Source organism: Natator depressus, chromosome 11 (genome assembly GCF_965152275.1).
Source record: "Natator depressus isolate rNatDep1 chromosome 11, rNatDep2.hap1, whole genome shotgun sequence".
Classification (NCBI taxonomy): domain Eukaryota; kingdom Metazoa; phylum Chordata; order Testudines; family Cheloniidae; genus Natator; species Natator depressus.
This window is the reverse complement of record NC_134244.1, coordinates 55,358,015-55,379,668: the sequence shown is the minus strand read 5'-3', so window position 1 is coordinate 55,379,668 and position 21,654 is coordinate 55,358,015. Positions and strand designations below refer to the sequence as shown.

The 21,654-nt window shown below is 48.6% G+C and overlaps 1 protein-coding gene across 1 annotated transcript in view; it reads left to right on the top strand.

Moving 5' to 3' along the window:
• The window catches only part of DNAH7 (dynein axonemal heavy chain 7), a 312,828-nt gene that overhangs the window by 203,917 nt on the left and 87,257 nt on the right, over window positions 1-21,654 (top strand). Inside the window, exon 44 of the mRNA XM_074967796.1 lies at window positions 6,415-6,595. Coding sequence (XP_074823897.1) covers window positions 6,415-6,595 — 181 coding nt within the window. The remainder of the gene's footprint in view (window positions 1-6,414; window positions 6,596-21,654) is intronic.

The following is a 21,654-nucleotide window of genomic DNA, read 5'->3' as shown; positions in this document are numbered from 1 at the left end:
ATAAGTAGCAAAGGCCTGAGATGGAGAAGAATCTTTTTACTAAATGTAACAAAATTTAATGTACAAGTACATATTCTTCTTCGAGTGTTTGCTCATGTCGATTCCAAGTAGGTATGTGCCGGAAGGTTTTTCCCTTAGCGGTACCCATTTGGTCGGTTTAGGAGCCCTGGAATCATGCCTTCATTGTGCCATATATAGGGCCCTGCCAACCCGCCGCCTCTTCAGTTCCTTCTTACTGACTGTGACAGTTGGTCGGAATGCTCGTTCTCTCTTGCTTCAGTAAGCCCTTTCCCTAGGGGTCTTCTGATCATTCCCTATAAATAGTTATAATAGTACTAATTGACTAGATAGTTAGTTTAAATATATATAGTTCTCAGGGTTATCCCCTTCCTACCACCCACCCAACCCCGGCACTTCTTCGGTCTCTAGGGTTTAAACCCTGCGCAGCTTGTAATAAACCTATGCCCAGGAGCAACCCTCCCGCTTCTTGCCTGAAGTGTATGGGGGAATCTCATCAGAAGGACCACTGTAAAATCTGCAGGGGATTCCGCTCCAGGACCCAAAAAGAGAGAGCTCAACGGTTGAAAATTCTTCTGATGGAGGCCGCCCTTTGCCCCCACTCAGAGCTCAGTTCGGCCAAAATTATACCTAGCATGTCCGCATCGGTCCAGAGCATGCTGGCATCGACAAGGGAGGCCTCAGAGCTAAGAAAGGACTCTGATAGAGACTCTCAGCCCCAGGAGGGCTGCCTGCAGAGGAGCTCAGCTCCTACTAGTGTGTGCAGCACCGCTCCCAATCTCCAATGCCCCATGAGAAGAAAAAGAAGTCGAACAGGGGGTGCTCACCCACTCCGAAACCAGAGTGAAAGGACTTGAGTGCAGTGCCACTCACACCAGGCCACTCAAGCACTGTACCACCTAGCTTGGCACTGTTGACTCGTGCCCCAACAAGGGGTCGGTTGAGTCCAGTACCAATGGACTCCCCTCTTCAGGAGAACCATGCAGAGGCTTTAGAGCTGCTGCTGTCTGAGACATTTGAGGTGGCTAGAGAGCTCATTGGCTTCACAGTACCACCTTCTCCAACCAGGCAAGACCAGGCCCGAGAACACTGGCACCACAAGATCCTTGGCATCATCCCTTAACAAACTGGTTATGGTACCTTGCCGGTCACTGTCACCTCGGCACCACTCCCCCGTGCCTTCCGGGAGCAGACCAGCAATGGTGCCACACCAGTCTCCTGTTTCTCGGCACCGGTCCCTGGCACCGACTGGCACCACTCCTCCATGCTCCTCACATAGTGAGTCCTCTCCATTGGACTTGGAGGCAGAATCATACGCATCCAGACGGAGCCGGCATAGGTCAGAACGGAGGTGCTCGAAGTTAGACATGGGCAGCAACAGCAGTTTCCCCGTATGCCCTGGCCCACACAGTGGCAGGTGCTAGTGCAATGGCCTTTTTGGATGCGGTGGGCGTTCCACCAAGCCCAAGGGTCCTATTCCAGGAGGTCAGTATCAGCAAGCTCAGAAATCTATGCACCTCCCCCACCTCCTTCGGTGCAGGACCAGCTGCTCAACGCTGAACCGGTCACCACACCAGAAGAGCTGGCACCATGCTACCCTCTCAGTGAGGAAGGGAAAGAGCACAAGCCTGTTCCTGTTAGGGCCTCATCCTCCTCGTTGCCGGACGAAGTAATCACAGGAACCTCTTCTGCTCCAGTGCTCGAGGACAGCAGTGTCCACCAACAGCTCCTAAAGAGAGTGGCCCAGAACCTGGGGCTCGAGGTTGAGGAAGTTGCCGAGTCCTCGGACCCCATGGTAGACATCCTGGCTCCCTCAGGTCCATCCCAAATTGCCCTGCCACTCATTAAGACAACTCAGGACACCATTAAATTGTTGTGGCAAACCTCTGCCTCTCTGCCCCCGATTGTGAAGAGGACTGAGAGAAAGTATTTTGTGCTGTCTAAGGGGTTTGAACATTTCGATTCTCATCCACCACCAGGCTCTTTAGTGGTGGCTGTGGCAAATGAACACAAGTGATCAGGGCAACAAGGGCCATCTCTGAGAGCTAGGGACGCTAAGAAGCTGGACCTTTTCGGTAGAAAAATTTACTCTACTGGGGGCTCCAGCTTCAGATCTAGAACCATTAGGCACTCCTTAGTAGATATAGCTTTAACTCCTGGGAAGCTATGTTGAAGTTCACAGAGCTGTTGCCCTCTGCGTTCCGGACAGAGTTTTCTGCCATGGTGGAAAAGGGTAAGTTGGTGGCATGGGCCTCATTACAAGCAGCCCTGGATGTGGCTGACTCGGCTACCTAGATGGCTTCGGTTGTAGCAATGAGGCACAGTTCCTGGCTCCAAGCCTCAGGACTCCCGTATGAGGTCCGGCAGACCATTCAGGACCTCCCATTTGAGGGTTCTACTCTTTTATTGGAAAAGACCAACACATGGCTTCACAGCATTAAAGACTCGAGAGCTACCCTCATCTGCATACTCTGGCAACACAAAGGAAACATTTCAGACCTCAACCTATGCCTCATTTTTATCAGCCCCAGAACAGGCAGGATTACTCTGGGAGGTGCAACAAGAACCATAGGAGGAGGCCTCCTCCTTCATCTTCTCAGGGCTCCAGACAGACAAAGCAATCTTCTGGCCCCAAACAAGCATTTTGAGGGTGTGCCCGAGGGTGAAACACCAATTCAGGATCCGGATCCTTCCCCTCCTTTTTTTTCTGACGGCTTATCCCATTTCTACCCTGTGTGGGCCCAGATTACGTCAGACCACTGGGTGTTCCTCACGGTAGAACTGGAATATTTTCTCCAGTTCTCCCTATCATCCCCCTTCAGGGACCCCTCTCATGAGCAACTTCTAATGCAGAAGGTGCAGATGCTCCTAAGAACCAGGACAGTAGGGAAAGTTCCTCAGGAACTAAGGAGCAAGGGATTCTATTCCTATTATTTCCTAATCCCGAAAGCCCAGGATGGTCTCAGGCCCATTTTGGACCTCCGAAACCTCAACAGGTTCATGAAGAGATTGAAGTTCTACATGGTCTCCTTGGCCTCCATTATCCCCTCACTGGATCTGGGGGACTGGTATGCCATCCTCAACTTGAAGGACATGTACTTTAATATTTTGGTAGCCCCATCCCACAAAAGATTCCTCGGTTTCATAGTGAACCACGCTCACTATCAGTTTACAGTCCTCCCCTTCGGCCTTTGAGTGGCACCTCAGGTGTTCACCAAGTTCATGGCAGTTGTGGCCGCTTTCCTGAAAAAGCGGCAGGTGCAGGAGTTTCCGTACCTTGACGACTGACTTGTCAAGGGCCACTCCAGAGCACAGGTGGAGGCACATGTAAACTTGATAAGGTCAACTTTCGATTGATTGGGCCTATTGCTGAATGTGCAAAAATCAACCCTATCCCCCCCTCAGAGGATCGAGTTCATAAGAGCATTGTTAGATTTGAGACAAGCCAGGTCATTCCAACCAGAATCATGGTTCCAGATGCTTTGCAGCGTTATAGAGGGTCTCAGACGATACCCTACCACCATGGCATGGAATTGCTTGAAGCTCCTTGGACACATGGTTGCCTGTACGTATGTAGTACAGCATGCCAGAGTGAGGCTCAGGCCCATCCAGGCTTGGTTGGCATTAGTGTATCAGCCAAGCAAGGACAGCCTGGATGTGGTGCTTGAGGCTTTCATATGGTGGCTCAACCCGCAAGCCGTGTGCACAGGAATATCTTTCTCCAGGCCACAACCCTGGTCATGGGTGCGTCAGCGGTGGGGTGGGGAGCACATCTAAGAAGGCTCAGAACTCAGGGCCTATGGTCCCAAGCAGAACTCGCGTTCCACATCAATGTCAGGGAGCTGAGAGCAGTTCGTCTAGCCTGCCAGACCTTCCAAGCCCACCTGAAGGGGAGATGTGTATCAGTCATGACAGACAATACAACAGCGGTGTTTGATATAAACAGACAGGGTGGAGCAGTGCTTCAATCAGTGAATCCATGAACTCTGCCCACACTTTCATGGTACTGCTTGGGAGTAACCTACTTGGAATCGACATGAGCAAGCACTCGAAGCACTCGAAGAAGAAAAAACAGTTACCTGTCTTTCATAACTGATGTTCTTCGAGATGTGTTGCTCATTTCCATTCCAAGACCTGCCTACCTACCCCTCTATCGGAGTAATCCAGCAAGAAGGAACTGAAGAGGTGGCAGGTCGGCAGGGCCCTATATACGGAGCCATGAGCGCCTAAACCAACCAGATGGATACCACTAGGGGAAAAACCTTCCGGCAACTGTGCAGGTGGCCCGCACACATCTACTTGGAATCAACAAGAGCAACACATCTTGAAGAACAACAGTTATGAAAGGTAGGTAACATTTTTCTTTACTGAAGCTTCCTATCAGAGTGTAACATTCCCCAGGGTATAATCTGGACTGTTGAACAGCTGTGTCCCCTCAGTTCCCCAGCCTTGGGTGCCTTTTCTCTGCTTCTCTGGGTGGTCTGCTCACACACAGCCTCCACCATGTAAATTACTCCCAGCAAAACTATATGAGATCTATGGTCAGCCACTCTTGAATTATACTGAAAAGCAAAGCCAGAATATTCCCAATCTCAGACTTTCCTCCAGAAATGTGGGTCTTACTGCCCAGTCTTCTGGACAACATAAGCTCATATAAAGGCTGTCATTTTGTTAATAGAACATGATATGCAAAAATCCTGTTATCTCAAATGGAGTTTCCTCAAACATACTGGTTTAGATCAAACAATAAAAAAAGTTTATTAACTACAGAAAGATAGATTTTAAGTCATTACAAGTAATGAGGCATAAAAGTCAGAATTGGTTACAAGAAAATAAAAGTAAAATGCAACGAATACCTAACTTAACAAGCTAAGTGAATTCAAAGCAAAAATCTGTCTCACCACACACTTCAGTAGCCTTACTGGCTTAATTCCTTTCAGACAGGATCCCTCCCTCAGTCCAAAGCTATTTCTTTGTTCCTCAGGTGTTGTGGCTGCTGTGGGTAGAAAGAAAGGGAGGAATAACTTGGGGCGTCTGTTCCCCATTCTTATACTTTGAGAATCATCCTCTTCGTTGAGAATCATCTCCAGCTGGGGTTCAGGAGACAGAAAGTCTGTGGGGATGGGAACCTCCAGCTGTTTCTTTGCCAAGATGTAAATTTCTCACGCACACCCTTTTTCCTGCCGAGGAATGGCCACTTTACCAGGTGTTGGTCCATTTGATTTTGTTGACACCTGGCTGAGGCATCAGTTTGCCTTTTATCTCTGAGGAACTGGTTTGTGGCTGCTTTTCTTGAAACATGTCTCAGTAATGTCATACAGTAGAATTTTATAACTTTAGATATAAGATTTGCCACACATATTTTACCAGGGCAATAATGATCAACAAATTATGAGTTTTCAAATGATACCTCCCAAGGCATTCTTTATACAAAATGTGTGATAGTTTTATAAAAGGAGTGAACATAGGGGTGCAGACTGTAACACCAAGGAACAGCTGTATCCGTCATAAATGTCTGCAGACAGATTGCAGGTTAGCTCAAACAAAAACAAAAAAAACAGTGGGCCAGGTCCTGAGCCTGTGGTATGTAATGGGGGTATGCGTCTTTACACCAACTGAGGATCTGACTTTGTATGATTTTGAGTGGAATAGTTGTAAAAATATCACCTACTACTGTCTAGCCATTACTTGAAAATACATGCATCACTTGTTCATTTTTATTTCATTTTGCAATTGTCCATTGTTTTTTAAAATTATAGGGCCATATTTACAGTAGTCTTCAAGCTAATGCACAAAATGCACAAAAATGTGTGTGTAATTATTTTCAGTCCTCAAAAAAAAGGCTTATCCCTGCATATAGATCCGAATGTGTGAAAAGCAGATAAAAATTATCAGCTTTAGTTGTATACACAAATATCTATTTGCATGTGTAAAACACCTGTGAATATAATCTTATAAATGCAAAATATTTTTTCAGGCACAAAATCTATAGTGGCTTTTAAAAAATTGGCTCAAAGCGTCTAATATTTGTAGGTGTATATCGCCTCAGCCATCTCATATTTTGGATGTATGATGAACGTATTTTTGCTGTTTTTTAAAAAAAATATTGCCTGTTATTCCAGGAAATATTGCAAAAATTGTTCTGTCAGTTGATGCTGTTTTAGCCAATCAAGACTGACAAAAATAGAAGCATGTAATGAAATCTACAGTAGTAGACATTTAAAAAGTTAACATTTTCTGACAAACTGTTATTTGGTATACTGCATTTTTCTCTAATTTGGCACATGTTGGGGTTTTAATGGCAACCCTGATGTGAGTATATATGCATAGGTATCGAGATATATTCATACACAGTATAATTGTGATAAATTTAATTTACTAATTTATTTTATTTAGAGTGGCAAAAGTTGTTGCCCCCAAAAAGATAAAGCTAAATCAGGCTGAAGGGGAATTGAAGATTGCCATGGATGGTCTGAGAAAAAAACAAGCAGCCCTAAAGGAAGTTCAGGACAAATTGGCTATACTCCAACAAACTTTGGAATCAAAGAAGCAAGAGAAGGCTGATCTGGAGAATCAGGTATATAATACACATCAATAAAACTATTGCTAATACTGGGGCATTGAAAAAGTTGTTTAAAAATAAGGGGGTTTTGCCCATCACATTTCTGCTTTTAACCTTCAACCCTGCCAAAGCTTAAATAAAACCCCCAGTTTTAGGCTACCATCATTTTTGTTCACTCTCATATGGTTATTAAACCATAGCGTAGGTGTGGCATGGAGAATAAGTATGTGATAATTATGAGAATCATAAATGCAAAATATCACATTATATTATATCCCGTATATCTCCATTCATATGTGACTTGAGAATGCAGACTGAAATACAGAAATGAAAACATCAGGTGATCCAGAAAGGAAATCTTTAGGTGATAAATTTTTCAACACTGCCCTGGCAATTTTACTTTACATTAACCTGGACTGACCACGTCTAGACTGGGGTGAGTGTAGTTAACTATTCATAGTTATTCAGGATTGCCAGTTAATGTCATATGTGGTTTTTGTGAATTCATTGCTTGTTCACTAATATCACTAAACAGCCATCAGATATAGAAACTGGTAATGTTTCGAATCAGTACCCTTTTGTCTAGTAAGACCAAATTCTAAAGCTTGGTTTCTTTCCCTTTTCAGTAATTCAGTACTTTACAAAATAATGTGTCCTCCCTTTAAAAAAGAAGATTACATGCATATTTGTAAACAACAGAGCAAAAGTTCTTCTTCAAGTAGATATAGCAATATATTCCATTTAGGTGTATGTATGCCCAGCACACTGAAGCCATATCTATAGGGGCAGCACTCACACCTTGTGGCCGTACCCCCTCCTGTCACTATATAAGGATGGCACTGCCCTGACTCCCCTCAGTTCCTTCTGACCACCCGTGGCTAGAGTCAGAGCTCGGTGTGGTGTTTTCACCTCAAGTTTTCAGTCTCCGTTTTCTGAGGGTTTTTTTGTTTGTTTGTTTTCCTCTAGATCAGGGGTCAGCAACCTTTCAGAAGTGGTATGCTGAGTCTTCATTTATTCACTTAAATTTAAGGTTTCGTGTGCCAGTAATAAATCTTAACGTTTTTTAGAAGGTCTCTCTCTATAAGTCTATATATTATATAACTAAACTATTGTCGTATGTAAAGTAAACAAGGTTTTCAAAATGTTTAAGAAGCTTTATTTAAAATTAAATTAAAATGCTGATCTTACATCGCCAGCCCACTCAGCCTGCTGCCAGCCTGGGGTTCCGTTCACCTAGGCTGGCAGCAGGCTGAGTGGGGCCTGCAGCGGGACCCTGGCTGGCAAGGGGCCGGCAGCCAGAACCCCGGGCCGGCAGCCAGAACCCCAGACCGGCAGCGGGCTGAGTGGGGCCGGCGGCCGGGACCCCAGACTGGCAGTGGGCTGAGCGGCTCAGCCCGCTGCCACTCAACCTGCTGCCAGTCTGGGGTTCAGTCCACGGCTCCTGCCAGCCAGGGTTCTGGCTGCTGGCCCCGCTCAGCCCGCTGCCGGTCTGGGATCCCGGCCCTGCCCACGTAGAGTGGGTACCTACCTTCTCCCTGGTTCTAGCCCATTCTCTTCCTCTCTGTCTGCACTGAGCTGAGGGTGGGAGTGCACTGAGCACAGGGCTGGGGGTGAAGGAGCAGGCTGGGGGTTGAGGTGCAGGGTCTGGCCAGGAGCTAGAATGAGGGAGGGGGCTCAGGGTTGGGGCAAGAGGTTTGGGTGTGAAGTGCTTACCTGGGCAGCTCCCATTTGGTGCAAGGAGTGCAGGTGGGAATGTGGGGTGGTGGGGGAGGTGCAGGAGCTCCTGTTTGGTGCTCAGGGTGGGGGTGGGAATGTGGGGGGTGCAAGAGTCAGGACATGGGGTGTGAGGGGGCTGGGTATGTGTGGGGGGGTGCAGGAGCCAGGGCATGGGGTGTGGGGGGGCTGGGTATGTTTGGGGGTACTGGAGTCAGGGCTGGGGTTGTGGGGGGGTGCAGGGCTCAGGACAGGAGGCTGGGGTGTGTGGGGCATGCAGGGGTCAGGGCAGAGGGCTGGGGTGTGTGTGGGGCGGTGCAAGGGTCAGGGCAGAGGGCTGGGAGTGTGTGTGTGGGGGGGTAGGGGTCAGGGCAGAAGTCTGGGGTCGTGGGCTGGGGTCATGGGGGTGCTCCCAGCCCCCTGCCCAGAAGTGGCTCACGGCAGGGAGCTGGAGGGATTATGCCCTGATTCCATCCCCCTTACTCAAGGCCCCATCCCCACCTCTTCTCCGCCTCCTTCCCGGAGCAGGGAGCGCGCTGCGGCTCAGCTTCTCTCCCTCCCTCACAAGGGCCATCAGCTGATCGGTGGCAGGGAGATGAGGAGGGGCAGGAATTCAGCACGCTGGGGGAAGAGGCGGAGGAGGGGGGAGCTTTCCTTCTCTGCAGCAGCAGCCAGCAGGACCAAGCTTCTTCATCCGGCCGGTGGGGGGCAGGTGGGGGGAGGCAGAGAAGAGTGGGCCGGGGTGGGCAGGATTTTTAATGGCACGCTGTGGCCTGCCAGGGTCTCGGCCTGGGTTCGGCAATGGGCTGAGTGGGGCCGGCAGCTGGGACCCAGCAGGCAGCAGCCTGCCATTAAAAATCGGCTCGTGTTCCGTCTTTGGCACACGTGTCATAGGTTGCCAACCCCTCCTCTAGATATTCGTTAGTTAGAAGCATATTAGGTTTAGTTTAGTGTTAGAGTAGTTGACTGCCCTGTGTGATGTCCTCACCACGGTTCAACCATTGTCTGTCGTGTGTGGGATGGGGCATCCCTAGTAGTGATCCCCACACAAGGTGCTTGTTGTGTCTTGGTGAGGAACACATTAAGGAGCGGTGCTCAATCTGTAAGTCATTCTAGAAGAGGATTCAGGTGGCTGCCTAACCACTTTCCAGTACTGCACTGAGATCAGCAGGGGCCCATAAGGACAAAGAGTCCAAAAGGATGGACTTGATGGGGAGGAAGATTTATACCTCCTCTTCCCTGAAGATGCACATTGCAAACCAGAAGGTGTTGCCCTCTAAATACGCTTTATTGATTGGATGGCCACATCTAAGTTTGTGGACAATTTCCAGACGCCTCCAGGGAAGAGTTTAAGGTGTTTGTTGCAGAAGGCTATATGGTAGCCAAGACTCTGTTACAGTTAGCTCTGAATGTGGCAGGGGCCTTGGCCAGAATTCTGGCATCAGTTGTGACTATGTGCAGGGCCTCATGGCTGTAGAATTTGGATATTGTGCCCAATGTGCACCAGATCATTGGGGACTTACCTTGATGATAAGATTTTGTCTTTGAAAAGGACCAACAAGACCCTGCACTCTTTTAAGGATCCCTGAGCTACTTTGTTTATGCTGAGCTGTACAAAGACCCCACTATAGTGGTCAACAGCAACAGCAGTGATACCACTCGCAGCATTTCTTTGGGCAGTTCCCCTTTCCTGTAAGGCAGAAGGACTACCCCATGAAGTGGCATAGATCGCAGAGGTGAAATCCCTCTGGTTCTGGATTTAACCAGCAGGCTCATCCTCCCCCATCATTCAGCAAGCACCCATTTTGACTTGTGTGTCCTGGGCAGTGATTCAGTGGTGACCTCCCCATCTTTGTTCCCCCCATTCAGGGACGGGCTGGCTTGTTTTTACAGTGTTTGCGACTCAATTACTGTAGACAGGTGGGTCCTAAACACCTCCAAATTAGGTTATGCCATACTGTTCTTCTCCATCCCTCCTCCCCATCTACTACCTTATCTCACTTCAGGAGCCCTCTCATGAGACACTGCTCTTCAAGCAGGTTCAGTCTCTACTGGCTTTGGGGACTGTAGAGGAAGTTCCACTGAAGCACTGGGGACAGGGATTCTACTCCCGCTATTTCCTGGTTCCCAAACCCTCAACAAATTCATCAGATACATGAGATTCCGGATGGTCACACAAGCAACTCTTCCCCTGCATTAAATCATAATAGCTAGTTTGCTGCCTTGGACCTTCAGGAATCAGGATGTTTATTTCCATGTATCAAGTCTCCTGACCAACAGGAGATTTCTCCAATTTGTCATGGCAGACTGGCACTATCAGGTCACCATGCTCCCTTTTGTCTTCCACTCCCTGGTACCAAGTGCATGATTGTAGTGACAGCGTACCTCAGGAAGAAGGGAATTCATATCTTCCCATATCTGGACAATTGGTTACTATGGGAAAAGTCCAGAGAAGTCCTCTCTCATGTACAGTTCATGTTGTGCTTACAAGACCATCTATGTCTTATCCTAAACAATAGAAAGTCAACACTAGTCCCAAATCAAAGAATCAAGTTCATTGGGATCCTGATAGACTCTATGAGTTTGAGAGTATTTCTGCTGACTGACTGATTCTATGTGATTCACTACCTATGTCTGGAAATGCAGTGTCAGCCCTCAGCCACAGTCTGCATATGCCTGAGGCTGCTAGGTCATGTGGCTGCATTAGGGTGACCAGACAGGAAGTGTGAAAAATTGGGATGGGGATGGGGGGTAATAGAAAAAAGAAAAAGACCCCAAAATCGGTATTGTCCCTATAAAATCGGGACATCTGGTCACCCTAGGCTGTATGTACACAGATAGTCCAATTTGACAGATTGTGCCTCTACAAATGTGGCTGAAGTTGGTCTATCGTCTGAATTGTCATCTCTTGGACACACTGTCTGACTTCCTCCACTGATCCTGGACTCCTTATGGCAGTGGTTCTCAACTCTGGTCCACTGCTTGTTCAGGGAAAGCCCCTGGTGGGCTGGGCCAGTTTGTTTACCTGCTGCGTCTGCAGGTTCGGCCGATCGCGGCTCCCACTGGCCGCGGTTCGCCACTCCAGGCCAATTGGGGGCTGCAGAAAGCAGCGCAGGCCGAGGGATGTGCAGCCCCCATTGGCCTGGAGCGGTGAACCGCGGCCAGTGGGAGCTGCGATTGGCCGAACCTGCGGACGTGGCAGGTAAACCAGCCCGGCACGCCAGAGTTGAGAACCACTGCCTTATGGTGATGGACGGTTCAGGGCAATGTGTCCAGGGTATGCCCTTTGCTTGGTCTCCAACAATTAGGACTATTGTCACTGATGCCTCCTTAATAGGTTGGGGAGCTCACCTGGAGTTGCTGAACGTTCAAACCCTTGGGCAGAACAGGAAACTTCTCTTTATATTAATGTCCTGGAAGTTTGTGTCATCTACAGTGCCTGACAGGCCCTTCGAGATCATGTCAGGGACTCAGGACTTCACTGACAATACTACCATGATGTATTATGTGAACAGACATGGGGAGCATACTCCAAAGTGCTGTGTCAAGAGGCAGTCAGGTTCTGGCAGTTTTGTACTGGGGAAAACATTACCCCTGTGGCTGATCATTCACCTGGGATCCAAAATCATCTATCAGATTACCTCAGCAGAAATTTCACCCTGAACCATGATTAGTCTCTGAAGCCCATAGGAAGGAACAGTGAGTTGCACACATACAAAATGGGAAATGACTGCCTAGGAAGGAGTACTGTAGAAAAGGATCTGGGGGTCATAGTGGATCACAAGCTAAATATGCATCAACAGTATAACACTGTTGCAAAAAAAGAAAACATCATTCTGGGATGTATTAGCAGGAGTATTGTAAGCAAGACACAATAAGTAATTCTTCCATTCTTCTTTGAGTGCCAGTCCCTATGTGGATTCCAAACATGGGTGTGCATGTGCTGTAGCCAGAACTGTTCATAGCAGTGTCCGTTGATCCATGCGTAACATCACGCATTGGCCATGAGGCTTAGAGAGGCTGTGCGAGTTGACATCACTCCAGTTCCTTCTTACTGGTGCATGACCAGAGCTGGAATCCCCTGTTCTTCTGTGCTCTTAGCCACCTAAGAGTACTGTGTTCAAATCTTTCATTGTATATATTTTCTTACCTAGTTAGTTAGTTGTCCGTTATTCATCATAGTTAGTTAGGTTCTCTCAGTGGATTTTCCCTCTTGGGGACTTCTTCTCCCTTCTGGCACAGGCACTATGCCCTGTCAAGCCGGCTTAAAAACTTGTGCCTCATGCCTTCATTCCTCAGTGAGCGACGAACACACCCATTGCCTGTACTGCCTGTGTGACGCCCATATAGGTTCCTGCTGCTCCATCTGCTGCTCATTCCCATCGCAGACTTGAGCAGCTTCTGAACTTCACTTCTGTAATTTTTTAATAGAGGAGGCAATGCGCCCGCATACGCAACTGGACTCGGTTCTGACAGAACCACTGGAGCAGCGTCCATCACTGGCAGCGAGCACCTCACCGGGGTTCCTCACGTGCGGCACTGCCACATCCACCTAAGCCCCAACACATGCACAAGAAGCATGGGCACAAAGGCGTCTCCCTGATGGGGACCGCCTCAAAACTCAGCATTATCTCCCTGAGCTGTGATAGGTAGGGTAAGAAGTTGCACTTCACAACAGAAGATTCAGCTTCGACTTCGGTTCCGGTCCTGAAGAGAGCGCGCATGGAGCACTGCTCCAAACGCTGTCGCTCACCATCAGCCCCACCTTCTATCCCAAAATCGGGGCCTCCTACTTCACTCCTAGCACCATCAACTCCACTGGGACCCTTGGGCTTGACTCACGCGGTTCCACATACTCTGAGCTGTTTATCACCTTTGATACCGTTGGCAGAGCTGATGTTGCCCTTTGCAGACATTCCACCATGCACTGGACCTCCGACTGGCTCCAGACTTCTTTCTCCAGCCAATGAACTCCTTGTCTTCCATCATTCTCTGCTGGCTACGGTGACGGACAAGCCCCTTTTTCTCATCGACCATCTTCCTGCTCCACGCCTGGCACTGACGGTCCCACCAGTGCCAATGGCTCCTCATTTCCCGGACCCTTCAGAGTCTGACTGTTCTTCCAACCTGGACATGGCCCTTTCCCCAACTCGCTCTTATACAGCCCAGGCCCTCAACACCAGCCTTATCCTCCAGACTATGGTCTTGCGGCTGATCTATGTTCCAGTACCCATGGGTACTGCTGATGCATGGCGACCCGTACTCCTGGCCTTGCTGGCCCTCAGGGGACACCTACCATCATCACGATATGCATCATCTGCTCAGCTCATTTCCTGCTCCTACCACCACCCTTTGGACTCTCCTGCTCCATCGGCCCTGGCTGCACCATCAGAGCCAACCATCCCTACAGGCACTTTGTCGTCACTGGACAGTGCCCTTATTCCGCCTTCCCTCTCACCATCAGATGACCACGCAGAGTACCAGTTCCTGCTCGGTCGCATGGCTACTGTTCTCAGTCTTCTGGTGGAAGATATTCAGGACCCCAGCACCAATTCCTGGACATCCTTCAACCTCCTGGACCCCCTTGTACAGCCTTACCCATCCACAGTACAGCTGGGCCAGGCAGTGTGGCACACGCCACCATCTTGCACCCCTACACCAAAAAGGGAAGAACATTGGTATTTCATTCCCTCTAAGGGCACTGATTTTATTTTTACCCACCCACCACCTAACTCCCTGAACGTGCCCATCAAGAACATTTCAAATCTACCCCCTGAACTGTGCTGCCAAGAAACTAGACTTCATGGGTCGCAAGGTTTATTCATCAGCAGGATTACAGTTCCGTATTGCCAGATACCAGGTTGTTTTGCCAAATACGACTTCCTGTCCTACACTAAACTGGCAGACTTCCAAGACTGTCTCCCATCAGACTGACAGCAGGAGTTCCAGCACCTGCTAGATGAGAGCAAACTGGTAGTCAAGGTTGCTCTCCAGGCCATGGTTGATGCAGCAGACACCGCGTTTCACTCCTTGCCATCAGCATAGTTCTCCATCATGACTCTTGGCTCCAGTCTAGCAGCTTACCCAAAGCGGTCCAGATGACCCTCAAGAACTTCCCTTTCGATTTTAACAAATTATTCAGTAACAAAACTGATGAGTCCTTTCGCTCCCTTAAGGAATCTCGAGCTACTCTCCCTTCTCTGGGCATCTATACTCCAACCCCCACCTGCTGACACCAACATCCATCCTTCCACCCTCGCCCTCAGACCACTTACCAACCATACCCCCAGCAACCACTTGACCCACCTCACCGCCTCCCTCACTCCCAGTGACCCTGACATTCCTCTTCTGCCACCTTCACCTCTTATCAACCGTCGAAACAACCCCTTTGACTTTTCTCTTGAGATCTATGAACTCTCTCTGGCCCCTCCAGCCATGCCACAAGTTGTCTTCAGGGGTCCTCTTGCCTTCTTTGCCCACAATTGGGGCAGAATCACCTCTGAGCATTGAGTATTGGACATCATCCATCAGGGCTACCTCATTGAATTCCTTTCCTTCCCTCCCCACCACCTACCCAGTGGCCACCCTCCAGACCTTTCCCAAGACCATCTTCTCCATGACGAAGCCACCGTGCTCCACCACAAGGGTGCCATAGAACCTGTTCCATGACGCTACCATGGTCGTGGCTTTTATTCCCCCTATATCCTCATTCCGAAAAAAGGGAGTGGTCTTCGCCCCCTCTTGGACCTCTGCTCCCTTAACAAGTTTATTCGCAACAACTTTCATTTCCAGATGGTCACCCTCCCCCTCAGTCCCTCATGGAGCTTGGTTCGTGGCTCTCGATATGAAAGATGCATACTTCCACGTAGACCTCCAATGCGCTCATCACAAATTCCTTCTCTTCATTGTGGGCGGTGCCCATTATCAATTCTGCATCCTTCCCTTTGGGATCTCTACTGCTCGCCCCCCACCCTGTGTTTTCACGAAGGTCTTTGTGGTTTTGGCAGCCCACATGCACCAACTGGGCCATACCCTTTTTCTTTACCTGAACGACTGGCTTCTCATGGCACCCCTCTTGCTCCTGCCTCCTTGCCACCATATGGACTCTATGTGCCCTCCTCCACAGTTTGGGTATTTGCATCAATGAGGAAAAGTCAATCCTCATCTCTACCCGCACACTTACTTTTATAGGGGCATACCTGCATTCTGTTGCCGCCCATGCCTTTCTCCCCAAGGACAGCTTCGCTGCCCTCATTTCCCTTATTGCAACACTCCAACACTGTCCACCCACACGCGTCTGTCAGTGCCTCTCCCTCCTGGGCCACATGGCGGCCTGCACTGCTGTTATGCTGTATGCCCACCTCCGTATGCATTGCCTTCAACGCTGGCTTCACAATGTCTATGAGCCGCGTCGGACCACCTAAACAAATTCTTGTCCTCCTTGCTTCTGTGTTAGTTTCCTTCAGCTGGTGGTGCAACCCATCCGCAGTCCTAGCAGGCATACCGTTTGAACCCCCCACACCCACCAGCACCCTTACCACAGATGCATCTTTGGTGGGCTGGGGTGCCCATCTCAGGGATCGCATGGCACAGGGCCTTTGGTCACAATGGGAAGAACAGATGCATATCAACATCCTAGAACTCTGCGCAGTCTCTCTTGCCTGTCAATTCTTTCTACCCTCCCTCCGCTCCCACCATATTCAAATACTGTCAGACAACATGACAGCGGTCATATACATCAACAAGCAGGGTCTTTGTATGGAAGCCATCTGCCTTTGGAACTGGTGCCTCCGACACAAGATCACCTTACGTGCTGTACACCTCCTGGGCACCGACAATTCTCTGGTGGACAAACTGAGCCGATCCTTCCACGCAAACCACAAATGGGAGCTCCACGACCCCACTCTCCAGTCCCTCTTTTGTCAGTGGGGCACGCCATGCTGGGATCTCTTTGCAACACCAATAAACCGTAAGCTTCTGTTCTGATCCCAGGGGGGGCATGGGCCCAGGATCTCAGGGCGACACCCTTCTCATTCCCTGGACTTTGGATCTTCTCTACGTCTTCCCACCTGTTCCCCTTTCCCCCCAGGTCCTATGCAAGATACGCAAGGACCGGGCAATGTTAATCTTTGTAGCTCTCTCCTGGCCTTGCCAATACTGGTACACTGAACTTCTCCACCTCTCTGCTCACCCCCCCAATCCTTCTCCTCACTGTCCCGGATCTCCTGACACAAGACTGCAGGTGACCCCAACCCACGCCCTCTTCACCTCATGGCCTGGTATTTGGTTGGGGATCACATGTAGACCAGGTCTGTTCTACGCCTGTCTGCGAAATCCTCACTAACAGTAGGCACCAATCCACTTGCACCTGTTAAGCTGCTAAGTGGCGCCGCTTCACTGTTTTGGCACATCACTGCCACATCTCAACAGACATCTCCATTCCTATTCTCCAGGACTACTTCCTCCATCTCCGCCAATTGGGCCTAGTGCCCTCCTCTATCCATGGTTTCAGAGTAGCAGCCGTGTTAGTCTGTATCCGTAAAAAGAAAAGGAGTACTTGTGGCAAATTAGAGATGAACAAATTTATTAGAGCATAAGCTTTCGTGAGCTACAGCTCACTTCATCTTCATACTTACCTATATGCCTGCAGGTTTCATCCAGACCACACCACACGATCCATTGTCTACAGCCAAGCTCTACGATACAACCGCATTTGCTCCAACCCCTCAGACAGAGACAAACACCTACAAGTTCTCTATCAAGCATTCTTACAACTACAATACCCTCCTGCTGAAGTGAAGAAACAGATTGATAGAGCCAGAAGAGTACTCAGAAGTTACCTACTACAGGACAGGCCCAACAAAGAAAATAACAGAACGCCACTAGCCATCACCTTCAGCCCCCAACTAAAACCTCTCCAACGCATCATCAAGGATCTACAGCCTATCCTGAAGGATGACCCATCAGTCTCACAGATCTTGGGAGACAGGCCAGTCCTTGCTTACTAACAGCCCCCCAACCTGAAGCAAATACTCACCAGCAACCACACACCACACAACAGAACCACTAACCCAGGAACCTATCCTTGCAACAAAGCCCGTTGCCAACTGCGTCCACAATCTATTCAGGGGACACCATCATAGGGCCTAATCACATCAACCACAGTATCAGAGGCTCATTCACCTGCATATCTATCAATGTAATATATGCCATCATGTGCCAGCATTGCCCCTCTGTCATGTACATTGGCCAAACTGGACAGTCTCTACATAAAAGAATAAGTGGACACAAATCATACGTCAAGAATTATAACATTCAAAAACCAGTCGGAGAACACTTCAGTCTCTTTGGTCACTTGATTACAGACCTAAAAGTTGCAATTCTTCAACAAAAAAACTTCAAAAACAGATTCCAATGAGAGACTGCTGAATTGGAATTAATTTGCAAACTGGACACCATTAACTTAGGCTTGAATAAAGACTGGGAGTGGATGTGTCATTACACAAAGTAAAACTATTTTCCCTTGTTTATTTCCCCTCCTACTGTTCTTGTAAAGTGCTGGAAATGGCCCACCTTATTATCACTACAAAAGGTCCCCCCCCCCCCGCTCTCCTGCTGGTAATAGCTCACCTTTCCTGATCACTCTTGTTACAGTCTGTATGGTAACACCCATTGTTTCATGTTCTCTGTGTATATAAAATCTCCCCACTATATTTTCCACTGTATGCATCCGATGAAATGAGCTGTAGGTCACGAAAGCTTATGCTCCTCTATCCATGTTCACCTAGTTGCGCTCAGTCCCTTCCTCCCTCCTGTGGATGACTTCTCCATCTTTACTCACCCAACAACTTCTCGATTCCTCCGGGGCTTCCTCAATGTTTTTCCCCCTGTACAAAGGCCTGCCTCACCTTTGGATCTCAATTTGGTCTTCTAGGCTCTCAACAAGACCCCTTTTAAACCCCTAGCCACCTGCTCCTTCACCCACATCTCCATAAAGGTTATCTTCTTGGTGGCCATCACCTCCGCACTCTGTGTCAGTGAACTGGCAGCCATGATGGCGGATCCCCCATTCACCATCTTTCATAAGTACAAAATCTCCTTTTGCCCACACCCCAAGTTTCTGCTCAAGATGGCTTCCTCTTTCCACCTCAACCGAAGTATACACCTCCCACACCCCAAACTATTCTACCCCAAACCCCATGCCTCATCCATGGAATGCGCCTTCCACTCCCTTGACATCTGTTGGGCACTAGCCTTTTATCTCCATCGCACCTGTGCATCCCCCTGGCTCTTTGTTGCCATCGTGGAGTGCTGCCGCAGCTCTGCCCTCTCCTTGCAATGTCTCTCCAAGTGGCTCTACTGCTGCATCAAGGCCTGCTATGAGCTATCAGACACTCCACTCTTGTTGGGAATCATGGCACACTCCACACGGGCGTATGCCGCCATGTCAGCCTTCCTCATGGACATTCCGTAGCAGGACATATGTCGAACTGCCACTTGGTCCTCTGTCCACACCTTCTCCACTCATTGCGCCATTGCTTCCTCCACAACAGCGGGTGCTGCAGTTGGTCACGCTGTCCTACAGACTTGATCTTTTCGAGAGCCCTCGCACCCGCCTCCTTCCTGACCACTGCTTGTTACTCTCCCATGTTTGGAATCCACATAGGGACTAGCACTCGAAGAAGAAGAGAAAGTTACTTACTGTAAGTGGAGGTTCTTCGAGATATGTGGTCCTTATCTGGATTCCAATCCTGCCCTCCTTCCCCTCTGCTCCCGGCCCCTCTGTTGCTGGGTAAAAGGGAACTGGAGTGGCCTCTTAAAGCCTGGGATGCACCACGTGGCCAATACATGTGCAAGTCAATGGACACTACTATGAACTGTTCCAGCTCCGGCACATGGCATGCATGCACATTCGCATTTGGAATCCAGATACGACATTGTAAACAAGTTGATAGGACATTGTAAACAACTTGAATTGGGAGCTGGTGGGGATTCTGCAGAGTCCCAACCCCCCACAGTCGAGAAGTGAATGTAAAAGAATTGAATTAAATTATTATTAAATCATACCTTTTGTTAAAGTAGAAAAATACTTTAAAAGACTACTTGATTAAAAAACAACCTAGAATGTGAATTCATAAGGATGTTTTATGAGAGAAGGAACATGAGTGCTGGGTCACTTCCTCAAATATTGATATTTTCTATATCACATACAAAGTTATTAGGAGTTCAATCATAGAATCATAGAATATTAGGGTTGGAAGAGACCTCAGGAGGTCATCTAGTCCAATCCCCTGCTCAAAGCAGGACCAACACCAACTAAATCATCCCAGCCAAGTCTTTGTCAAGCCAGGCCTTAAAAACCTCTAACGATGGAGATTCCACCACTTCCCTAGGTAACCCATTTCAGTGTTTCACTACCCTCCTAGTGAAACAGTGTTTCCTAATATCCAACCTAGACCTCCCCCACTGCAACTTGAGACCATTGCTTCTTGTTCTGTCATCTGCCACCACTGAGAACAGCCTAGCTCCATCCTCTTTGGAACCCCCCTTCAGGTAATTGAAGGCTGCTATCAAATCCCTCCTCACTCTTCTCTTCTGCAGACTAAATAACCCCAGTTCCCTCAGCCTCTCCTCGTAAGTTGTGTGCCTCAGCCCCCTAATCATTTTTGTTGCCCTCCACTGGACTCTCTCCAATTTGTCCACATCCTTTCTGTAGTGGGGGGGACCAAAAGTGTATGCAGTACTCCAGGTGTGGCCTCATCAGTGCCAAATAGAGAGGAATAATCACTTCCCTCAATCTGCTGGCAGTGCTCCTACTAATACAGCCCAATATGCCATTGGTCTTCTTGGCAACAAGGGCACGCTGCTGACTAATATCCAGCTTCTCGTCCACTGTAATCCTCAGGTCCTTTTCTGCAGAACTGCTGCTTAGCCAGTCGGTCCCCAGCCTGTAGCGGTGCATGGGATTTTTCTTTCCTAAGTGAAGAACTCTGTACTTGTCCTTGTTGAACCTCATCAGATGTCTTTTGGCCCAATCCTCCAATTTGTCTAGGTCACTCTGGACCCTATCCCTACCCTCCAACATATCTACCTCTCCCCCCATCTCAGTGTCATCTGCGAATTTGCTGAGGGTGCAATTAATCTCATCATTCAGATCATTAATAAAGATGTTGAACAAAACCGGCCTCAGGACCGACCCCTGGGGCACTCCGCTTGATACTGGCTGCCAACTAGACATCGAGTCATTGATCACTACCCGTTGAGCCCAACAATCTAGCCAGCTTTCTGTCCACCTTATAGTCCATTCATCCAATCAATACTACTTTAACTTGCTGGCAAGAATACTGTGGGAGACCGTATCAAAAGCTTTGTTAAAGTCAAGATATATTGCATCCACCGCTTTCCCCATATCCACAGAACCCGTTATCTCATCATAGAAGGCAATCAGGTTGGTCAGGCATGACTTGTCCTTGGTGAACCCAAGTTGACGGGTCCTGATCACCTTCCTCTCCTCCAAGTGCTTCAAAATGGATTCCTTGAAACCTGCTCCATGATTTTGCCGGGGACTGAAGTGAGGCTGACCGGACTGTAGTTCCCCTGGTTCTCTTTTTTCCCTTTTTAAAATATGGGCACTATATTTGCCTTTTTCCAATTGTCCGGGACCTCCCCCGATCGCCACGAATTTTCAGAGATAATGACCAATGGCTCTGCAATCACATTAGCCAACTCCCTCAGCACCCTTGGATGCATTAGATTTGGACCCATGGTCTTGTGCACATCCAGCTTTTCTAAATCGTCCTTTAACCTATTCTTTCACCACTGAGGGCTGCTCACCTACTCACCATGCTGTGTTGCCCATTGCAGCATTCTGGGAGCTGCCCTTGTCTGTGAAGACAGAGGCAAAAAAAGCATTGAGTACTTCAGCTTTTTCCACATCGTCTGTCACTAGATTGCCTCCCCCATTCAGTAAGGGTCCCACACTTTCCGTGACCTTCGTCTTGTTGCTAACATATCTGTAGAAACCCTTCTTGTTACCCTTCACATCCCTTGCTAACTGCAACTCCAATTGTGCCTTGGCCTTCCTGATTACACCCCTGTATGCTCTAGCAATATTTTTATACTCCTCCCTAGTCATCTGTCCAAATTTCCACTTCTTGTAAGCTTCCTTTTTGAGTTTAAGCTCACCAAAGATTTCACTGTTAAGCCAAGCTGGTCGCCTGCCATATTTGCTATTCTTTCTGCACTTCGGGATGGTTTGTTCCTGCGCCCTCAATAAGGCTTCTTTAAAATACAGTCAGCTCTCCTGGACTCCTTGCCCCCTCATATTATCCTCCCAGGGGATCCTGCCCATTAGTTCCCTA